We start from the raw sequence: 10,430 nt of genomic DNA on the forward strand, positions 1-10,430 counted from the left end.
TCATCCAGATTAGTGGACAATAGTTAAAGTTTGAGAATATATAGGCGTGACTAAAGCCTTCGCCGTTTTCAGAGAAGAATGGGCGGATGCGGTCTAAGTGCGCTGATTTTGTTTCCCGCATTTTTGGCATTTCAATTCAACGTGAGAGCTAAAGCGTAGTGTCATCATAAAATATACCTAATAGTTAACCTGATTTTGACTTTGACTTTGATATACCTATAGTAAAAATATGTATAGGTTCGAATCTACCGAGAAAACATAACTTGAAATTGCCAGGGTTAGCAACAAGCCCATTTCTTAACCAGTGTAAAATATCTTGAATCTCGATATTAAGTTTCAAATAACTTCAGCAAGGGTTTGTGCGTTGCAAAGGGGTGTTGTCATCGGCAAAGTTAAAGTTCAACCTCGCGGGTAGAGTAAAGATCGTTTAAAAATATGTTAAAAAGAATTGGGCTAAAATGGTCCCTGAGGAAAACCCCATACTAATAGATAAAAAAACTACTTAAACTATTAATTCCAATTTTAACTCATGTTGGCGATTGTCAAATAATCATTAAAAGTAATAGACTATTATGTTTACACCATATGCTGCTAGCTTTGCGATAAGTAAATCAGGGGGTAGACAATCATAAGCTTTAGATAAATCCATGAGTACAGTACCCACAATATTTGAATCGTCAAGTGCCCTTTGCCAGAGATGTAATGATCGCAATATAGCATGCTGTGTACTGTGCCCTTTTCTGAAGCCACACAGTAACATTGAGAAGCAGTTTTCTAGAAAAGGATTTAACTGTTGGGCAATGATTTTTTCAAATACTTTGGATACTGTAGGAAGTATGCTAATAGGTCTGTAGTTTTTAACACTCGTTGGATCGCCTTCTTTGAAGACTGGGGTTATTGTGGCCCGCTTTAAGCGTTCAGGAAAAAGTGCTTGGTTAAGACAAGAGTTAAAGCAGTTTTTGAGTACAAAAGAACAGATATTAGCAGACTTTTGGAGGAGTTTTGAGCTTACATCCCCAGAAGTAGATTTATTACAATTTAATGACATAATCAATTCATGGACAGTTTCAGTGTCAGTATTTGTAAATTCAAAGGAATTATCACCAAAAATGTTTCTGATTTTTATGATACTAGGATGGTCTAAATATCTTGCAATAGCATTGAGCACCGGATCACCAATGACCTGCTCAGTGTATTGCGGCCATTCGTAAATATCCAGTGTCTTGGTTATGCCATTAAAGTAATTATTGAAAAAGTTGAGCAGTGTAGTAATATCACTATTTACAATTTCATCTTTATCAACTAAGATAATCTTTTCCGAAACGGTATGCTTATCTGAAAAAAAGGGTTTGCATATTTCCCAAAAGCTTTGTCCAGAATTTCCGGGATTTGAGGCAACCGTTTTGAAAATGTTTTTTTTAATTTTTCGATTCAAGCTACAAACATAGTTTCGCTGTTTATGATAGCACGCATATCGAAAACTGTTGGATCGATGATAGATGTTACGAAGTCTGGACCTTTCCATGATGGCTTTTCGTAGGGTCCTGTTTATGTGGGGTTTTTCATTCCCACGAATTATCCTTGTTTTTCGAGGTGCATGCCTATCTAAAACATCTACGAATTTTTTCTCAAAATCATCAATTTCATTGATATTTGATGATGTCATTTGTAAATATAGATTTGTCAAAAAATTCTTTTCGACAAAATCATTATAGCATCGATAATTTGCTTTACGCGGTGGTAATCTAGTATATCTACTTTTGAGCTGGGTGTATATTAAGTGGTGAAAATCACTAAGACCGGTGTCCCAGGTACCTGTCTTCTGCAACCCATATTTTTGGTTCGAAAAGTATTAAATCAATGCGACTTCCTTCAACTTTTTTGAAGCAAGTTTTTGTTTTAATGTGACAATATAATGAATTTTTTCCAGAAAGTTATTTAAGATTGGGTTTGTTGGTCGCAGTGAAGTCACCAATTAACATAATCGCTCAAAATAGAATAAAAGTCTAATAAATCAGATAATAATTGGAAAAAAGATTCTAGCTTCTGTGAGTGATGTCTGTATAAAAACAAAATTAGCCACTGTGAGATTTTAGGCCGTAACTCAACAGGAATAGCTGGATATCCTTAGGTAAGCTGAAGTCTCTAAGAAAACGTGAGGAAATTCCATTACGAACGTAGACAATTAAACCTCCACTCGTAGATGAAATATCCAATCTATATGGTGGCTTGTACCCCTTTCGGACAAGCTGTGATTTTGGAAAAGAAGAATTTAGTTTGGTCTCAGCTATGCATAGAATATCATACTTATCTCCTACGACTGAATTCAGCCCTTCCATATTATTTTTCAGAGAGTTAATATTTAAATAAGCCAGATCTATGTTTTTACTTTTCTGATTTAATTTTTCTTTATGAGAGTTGGGACTAGAATGTTAATTTGTAGTTACCATTTTGAAATTTTTGGCCAGAGTAGCGATTCCTTTAGCATTCAAGTGCAGCTTCCTCCGGTTAAGATGAAATTTTCCAATATTTGAGTTGTCGATGTACCCAATGTTTCGTTCTTCACACTTTGCTTTCAGTTGATCATTGATCAATCCAATCCTATCTTTGAAATTATCATCTCGATAAGTTAGAGAGGATATAACAACCGGTATTTCATTCGAGTTATAGCAGTGTAAAGCAAGCTTCACAATATTGTCTACAATTTCATCATTGTTAGAAGTTTTCTTCAAATCATTTGTTCCCACGTGGATCACAAGTTGGTCGGGTTTCATTTCTAAAGTCGGTTTTGAATAGTCGTACATTTGTGTTGTAGTTGCTCCAGAAAAAGATTTAACAACAACATTTTCCTTTGGTGTAGAAAGTAAATGTCCTTTTACCTCTTTTAAAATCGAGTCTCCAATAATCGCGACATATCTTCTGCTCTCTGTTTTATCTCTATTTCTTTTTCTCTTCTTTCTCTCTGTGCTTCAAATGTCCACCAAAATGAATCAGCTCATGTTAGTCATAGTATATTCTGCTCATTGGCATGTCTCACTCACTAAACCTTCTGTAAGAAACTCAATGTTGGTACCAGTTTTTGGCACGTTTTGGCGCAAGGCTTACTCTTTGAAAAATTACTTTCGGCACATGCAATATCCATATAGGGTACTCTGGGTTTTGTCTTTCTACCAAAAATTTCAATTTAATTTTCTTCAAAATGAAGTCACTATATAGGTAAACAATATGAATTAAGGGTCAATTTCCCTTTTTAAATATTTCCTTTCCAGAAGGAAATATTTGTTAAAACGGTAATTTTTCTTCTCCTCCTCCTCCAAGTCTAACGCTCGGTTTTGGTCAATTTCGTGAGTTTGTACATGAGTCTCTTTTTAAATCAAGCTCCGGCGGTAAAGACAGTATGATGTTCTTTTTACGAGGCGGAAGACGTCATTTTTTCAAGACACGTCGTAGGAAATATGCGTACGGTGGTCTATTATCCTTGCCGATCGGAAGACGTCGCCCGGTTCGAAAGCGTATTGTTGATCGGACCATACTGCTTTTTAACAGTCATAACAAAGATGGAGGCAAAAAATAGACAACAAATGTTGCTCTTTCTTTTCTTTGGTTTTTATGCTTTCATGAGTTGAATTGGATAATGTTTTTTGTACGATCGTCTGGATTTGATGTTTCGTTTACATACTCTTGGTGTGAGAGATACAATCTCTTATCTTGATGGTCTTGGAAAAACAGGACATTTTGTCAACTTTCGTGTTTCACAACAAGCTAACTTCAATTTTGCCTGTATATTTACCTAAAGTGACTGTGGATAAATCTGACCATGTTATACCTGAAAAAAAATACTTGCGACATCAAAAAAGTTTGAACTCACTTTTATGGTATGCACCACCCAATGCGCACTGGTCATCAGATGGTGATATTGTGGTGGTGGTGATGAACTATGATTTAGATAGCTTTGAGCTAAAAATTTAAACATGGAGCAAAATTGACTGGTTAATGATTGAATTTCCCTTGGTGTTTTTATCTACAACAATGAATTAACTGGGGGTCAGTGACAGTTGGTGAAAACTCTTTTTGTGAACCGGAACTGTAATTTCAAACTTTTTAAGCTGATATAACCGGAACACCTTGGCCAATATGAAGAATGTTAACTCTTAAAATTTTGATTGTATTGAATATGGAATTAAACAATTGGAATCATTGTCTTGAACTTGGTACTTGGAGATTTTCTTCCCCGTGCATTTATAATGTGGAAAACTTTGGTTGTGGAGATTTTTTCCACGTGCGGAGATTTCTTACATGTGCATTTAAACGATGGAAAACTTTTGTTATGAATTTGTTGAATCCATTCGCCATAGTTTATAAAAAATCAAAATTTATTTCACTACATAAAAATAGAAGCTTTTCGGCTTACGCCATCATCAGTATACAAGAATGGTAAAAAGTCACAAATTTGTATCTAAAATGTTGAAAAAAATTGCCTAATTGTCTACAAATAAAAAAGTCATTAATAAGCGCTTGATAAAAAATTCGTTAAAAAACATAATGGGTAATAAAATTTATTTTATTCCGTGGAGTAAATCAAGTGATGCCATTTCTAAAAAGTTGTAATTGCTTTGTTTCTATTTGGTTGTTTAATGATGGTCCCATAGTAGCAATAAATGAGGCTTCCAGAAATTTCCTTTCCCTATCGTTAATTGGAGCTTTTAAAATGCATCTCCATTGGAAATGGTGGGTGGGGTTTTCCTTTAAATGTTTTGCGGGCTCAGAATTGTGATTAACATTTTCGTGTTCAGCCCATCTTGTCGTAACATTTCTCTCTGTTTCACCGATATAATTTTGGCCGCATGAACATACTCCCTCATAAATTTGGCATGCCATGTGGGGATTCTTATCTTTTAAAAAGAATAAGTTTTTAACTTTCTTAGTTTTCCAAATAATAGAAACTTAATAACGATTATCGGTGAGTTGATGGAATCTTCGGAGGAACTTTTTCGAGGCATTTTCGTTGTTTTCGCAGAATGGAATCGAAATTTTGACAGTGTCTTTCGAGTCATTATCGGATGTTGGATCTGTTGGGTTGTTTTTCTTGTCAGAAAATTGTTTGAAGACACTGTTGATAAACGGTACAGGAAAGTCGACTTTCTTGAACTTCTCATGAATAATTTCTTTCTCTCTATGGAAATTGGAAGAGATTCGGTAAGCACGACTTAGATCACTACGAATGGCATTCCGTTTATACTTTTTAGGTACTTTAGAAGACCAATGTGTAGGAACTTTGGTTTCTTTACGGTGAACAGATGTCTCATAACTATTGTCGTCTTGTTTGGTCATTGTGGTGTCGAGAAATTTAGTGGGGTCAATCTCACAAGTAAATTTCAGTTTTGATTTCTTAGAATTTAGTTTTTTGAAGAGATTGTCACGACGATTTTTCTTTCGTTTGGTTATTATATCATCGACATAACGGTAGTAGAAAGATGGGTTGAGGGGTCGGACAATTTCGTTTTCTATCTTGGTCATGTATATATCTGCCAGGATTACGGATAACGGACCTCCCATGGTACAACCATCAATTTGTTTGTAAAATTTAGAGTTAAAAATAAAGGTACTTTCTGTTGTCAGTTTAAGTAAGAGTCGTTCGACGATGAATCTCTTTCCTATCTGTGGTAATTTATCTCGTAGGTAAATTTCGTCAAGGATGTATGTAATGGTATCTTCAACTGGAATGTTCGTGAATAGCGATTCAACGTCATACGATACATATTCTTCGTTAGGTGAAAGGGTTTCTTGTTCTTTAAGGATAGATGGAAAATCTTGAGTGTTTCTGATAATATACGAATTTTCACTGCAAAGTGGTTTGAGATATTCTGCAATCACTTGGGCTGCACCATACGTATATGTGCCAGTTTGGGCAATGATTGGTCTGAACTTTAAGTTTTCCATGTCAATATCTTCGATTGATTCAAATTTATGGGTTTTCGCTGTTCCATACAAACGAGCTGGTTGACCAGAAGTAGGAAACATTTTTTGATAGTCTTTGTGTTTCTGGAAGTTACGATAAATAAAATCACGGAAAAGTTTCAGATCATGTAGAGTTCAGTGGTAGGTTCGTATTTGTTATTTTTGTGAATTTATTTTCTTCAATACGCGTTGAAAACGTGGAAAACTTTATAAATTTGGAGATTTCTTACACGTACATTTAAAAGATGGAAAACATTTGTTATGAATATATATTTTCTTCAATGTGCGTTTAAAACTTGACACTTTCTTCCATATATGCATTTAAAAAATGAAAAAAACTTTGTTGTCAATTGACAATTTTTTCAAGTGATTTCCCTGGCCTGGCATGACAACTTTTTTCCTTTTTGTCATTCTTTCATTCCAGATATTTCCCCTTTTTGGCTAATATTTCTGGCAATAAGCGCTTTTAAAATAAAATGATATAATTATGCACTATCCAAGGCCTTTTGATGTGTTCAATAACACAACACTCTACTCAGCGGATGCGACGCCGGGTGACGGCTAGTATAATACTAAAATCCAACTCAAATCCACCTACTCTCGGGTACCTAATAGCCGGGGGGCTTGGAATAAGCGGGGGGTTGGAAAAAATCTCAAAACTTAATAAGCGGGGGGGTTGGAATATGTCCTAGGTGGCAAATTTTTTAAAAGGAGGCTAATAGACCTTTTTTCAAAGAGGCCACCCTGTTGAATAATTATGTAGTCCAGCAGAAAAACAATGATAAAACCATGCATAATGTATACAATATACATGATACAGTAATTATGCATGGCTCTATCATTGTTTTATGGCTGGAATATAAAATTATTCAACAGGACGTCCTCTTTGAAAAAAGGTCTATACAGCAAAATACTGGGACAAAAAAGGAAACTTTAAAAAACATTTTCCCAAAAATTAATAAGCGTGGGGGGTTGGAATAAGAATGTCCTGGGTGGAAAATCTTCGAAAAATAACTTACCCGGGGGGGTGGCTATTAGGTACCCGAGAGTAACGAAAATTAAAGGTTGTCTAGCCACTTTGGTTACTGCATTGTTATTCTCAGTCGAGTTCAGCTTGGATATACTCCGTAATCCGTAGGTTTGAACCTTCGTCATCTTAGGAATAATCCTGCAAATACTAGCAATTACATAAACGAATTTTGAAATTCTTGGGGACTTGTGTCGATTGTGTTGCTTGATGTTATCTGAGATAAAGCACTTTGAAATCTTTTGAGGACATCAATAATTATTTTATCATTTGTAAAGGAAATATTTATCCGCATCTTTGCGGCTCTTGTTTCTATGCCTTTATATATCAGTATGGTTTCGGTAGAGCAGCGCATAAAACACTGAACTGTGTGTGTAGCACACTGTCATTGAAGATGTCCTCCATTTGACAACCTTTGATCCAATATCAGTAGTTTGATAGTTATTCATTCAGTAGCAAACAATGTCCCTCAACTAAATCCAGTTGAGCAACTACGTTAAAAAGATATTAATCAAGCAAAAATCTTGTGTCCCAGTGCAGACAGGACTTTCGATTTCTCGCTTTCACAAATGCTCTGTGTAAAATGCACGAAAGTTAAAAACAATATCACGAAAAAAATCGAAAGAAACAACATGAATCTGAATTCTGAATATGAATATTTTTCTGGCGGGCAAGTCCGCTACGTGAAGCAACAAAAGCCTCTGCGGGGCAATTATGTTAATAGTCGAACGATTCACATAAAAAACTCCCATAATTGAACGTTCGGATGCTTTTCTTATTTAATACTGTGAGTCATAAAATTTGTTCAATAAATCGACAATAGATTTGTTTTGATAAATTTATTTGATAAACAACAAGAGCGACACAAAAAATCTAATTTTGAAAGCAAAATCAAAAACAAAGTTCTACCGTGGTATATCAGGAATTATTGAACGGCTGTTTTTTGCCTACAGGTATATATTTATTATTTCAATAACAATATTTCCGAATTACTTTTTGTTTGAATCTATATAATCTATAAAATCGCCGGGAAAACAACATCAATTTGTTTGAGGTTTATTTTAGACTAGTAAACTAGTCGTTGAAAACAGGCCCATATACAAAAAAATCAAGCTCCAAATAAAAAGAATCGAAGAGGTGAGGTTGCGTGTCTTTTCTGTCATTTTCCTTTTCTCTCACGCGCGCTGAATATTTAATTAGTGTTTACATTATTTGATTGACAGTTTTATTATAAGTAACAACCGACTAGTTTACTAGTCTAGGTTTATTACCATTCTAAGGGTTTTTTAACTTTTTTCTTGAAAATCAATAAAATACTCCATCATCGATATCCTCGACGGTGTATAAATTATTTTTGAATTCGTCATATTTAGCCATTGCAATCAACTGTTTGATTTCTGTCTGGTGCAAAGTTCTTTTTCTTGAATTTCCAAAATACATGTAGCAAAATCCATCACAGACTACTGGACCAGCGAATTGAACGGCCCAACATGCTGCTCGGATTGCGGGTACTGGTACACTTCGACAAAATGCTTGAATCGCAACTGTTCCTATAAAAATGATTGGATATTTAGTACCATATGAAATTGCTAAACACATAAGACCTTTGTTGGATGAGATAAAAGATAAGGAGCTGCTATCCCAGAGAAGTTGCCACTCAGAAATTATAAACTCATTGCTCACAGCACACGTGAATTATTCAGATACACTGAACACTGGGAGTATCGCCGCAGCCCAAATGAGCGATAGGAAGTCACGAAATTGACTTTTAAGAATAAGTGATCTGCTGTCCATCTCAGATTCTTGTCAACCTATATTTCCATTATAACATGAGATCACAACTTGTATTTGAAAGAAATTGTAAATACTGACATCATGGTACTTGTCAAGTGAATTGCAGCACCTAGTAAGAATCGACTCTGGACTCTCGTACTGAAGTCCACAATGATAACAACTACACTTTTTTATAAGAACCAGTAAAGTTTTGCTGAGGCTTGGCTCTATTCTTACTTATATGTATTTTAGGCGTTATACCCAATTTTTTACTACTTTGACCCCTAAATTGCTTGAAATGAGTAATTTCAGGCTCAGTATTGTTCTTATTTTTTGGCGATTTTGAGCCTCATTGTTTTTATAAAATTATTCTTATAAAAAAGCGCACTCTTTAATTTTTTGCCGGTCAATCCGTGTTTTCTTAGGGTCCAGGGTCCGGTCCGGGTCCTGGTTGTACAGTACGCCATTATTTAGAACAAAGAGTAGTTTCGCACATTACAAATGATAAGATCTTGAATTATTTACCTTCTGCACAAGCAGCTAAGCAAGCGGAAAGGCTCTTTATGTTACCAAAGTCTTGCCTTTGAAATGTTTTGCCGAGGTTTGGGTTGATACAGGATGAGAGAATTAGTGTTACAACCAACACTAAGCACCCTTTCATGTTTGTTCCTATTGCTCTTTCTAAAAATAAAATAGATAATTGACTTTAGTATAGCTTCCTCTCCTAAGCTATCTGCAATCTCAGGGAACAGTGATAAAGAATATACATACCTTTTAAATTTTTTGATGATGGTTTGGACAGCTTGTTATTCGTTTTGAGAGACAAACACTTGTGTGCTTTTTTATAGGTGACTGCAAATTGCAAGCTAAAACATATACTGAAGTGTCTCTCTAAAATGTCTGGCAAAATATTTTGTTTGTACTTTACAGAAACGTCATGCTAAAGGCTTCTTAGAAATCACAAGACATTTGTCTGATACACTCACTTAGAGACAATCGGTTTTGTCTCTGCGTGGTCTTTGAAGGTCAAGCGAAATCTTTTTTATTATTACATATCTAGACAAGAATTTGAAATAATTTTTATGAAACTGTTGGTACAAAAACAGTTTGTTAGATTTTTCTGAACCAGGTGAAACAATGCATTCACTTTAGGTGTACCTTGTTTACGAAATGTTCATATATTTTATAGCGTTGAGGTAATGTAGACACTAAAATTTCTGGAAAAACAGGCGAAGATTTTTAGAAAATAAAGATGAAAAATGAAGAAACAAAGTGAACTTTTTATCCTTTCTATGTAATGATTTTATAGAAAAAAACTAGACGGTTCCCGTCGTCATCCATTCATTTTCTCAAACATTATGATGCTTTTGATTATCGTTTTAACTATATCGATTTTATTTGATTTGAATCATTGTTTATAAAATTGCAACTTTAAACTTTATGTTTTCTATAAGCACGTTATATAGTGTTTTCTCTTGCTTGTCACTTCTTGCCTATTTTTTCTTTCTTTTATCTATCTCAAACTCACACTTCTTCTTTTTAGAAGCCTTGTAAGCTGGATACAGACGCATTTTATACATAAATAAGTCATGGGCAAAGACTCTTCAGGGAGGGTGTAGTCCTTAAACGACTTAACGACATGTTGTCGTTTTGAAAATGGCAAGCAAAACAA

General features: G+C 34.8%; 2 protein-coding genes and 1 long non-coding RNA gene across 3 annotated transcripts in view; all 3 read right to left on the reverse strand.

Moving 5' to 3' along the window:
* The window catches only part of LOC136807815 (uncharacterized), a 19,045-nt gene extending 16,241 nt beyond the window's left edge, over window positions 1-2,804 (reverse strand). Inside the window, exon 1 of the mRNA XM_067064436.1 lies at window positions 2,448-2,804. Coding sequence (XP_066920537.1) covers window positions 2,448-2,804 — 357 coding nt within the window. The remainder of the gene's footprint in view (window positions 1-2,447) is intronic.
* A 2,140-nt stretch (window positions 2,805-4,944) lies between these two features.
* Window positions 4,945-6,021, reverse strand: LOC136807816 (uncharacterized). The gene has a single exon (XM_067064437.1). The coding sequence runs from the start codon at window positions 6,019-6,021 to the stop codon at window positions 4,945-4,947; it is 1,077 nt and encodes a 358-aa protein (XP_066920538.1).
* Window positions 6,022-7,809: 1,788 nt separating this feature from the next.
* Window positions 7,810-9,636, reverse strand: LOC136807669 (uncharacterized). Its single transcript, XR_010846705.1, has 3 exons — window positions 9,530-9,636; window positions 9,284-9,439; window positions 7,810-8,535 (listed from the first exon to the last, which is right to left on the reverse strand). It is a non-coding gene; the product is annotated as an uncharacterized lncRNA (long non-coding RNA).
* Between the last annotated feature and the right edge of the window lie 794 nt (window positions 9,637-10,430).

Source organism: Clytia hemisphaerica, unplaced genomic scaffold (genome assembly GCF_902728285.1).
Source record: "Clytia hemisphaerica strain Z4C2 unplaced genomic scaffold, Clytia hemisphaerica genome assembly, whole genome shotgun sequence".
NCBI classification, from domain to species: Eukaryota; Metazoa; Cnidaria; class Hydrozoa; order Leptothecata; family Clytiidae; genus Clytia; species Clytia hemisphaerica.

Coding starts and splice junctions, on each gene's coding strand:
- LOC136807816 (XM_067064437.1), bottom strand. CDS start 6,021: ATGTTTCCTACTTCTGGTCAACCAGCTCGTTTGTATGGAACAGCGAAA.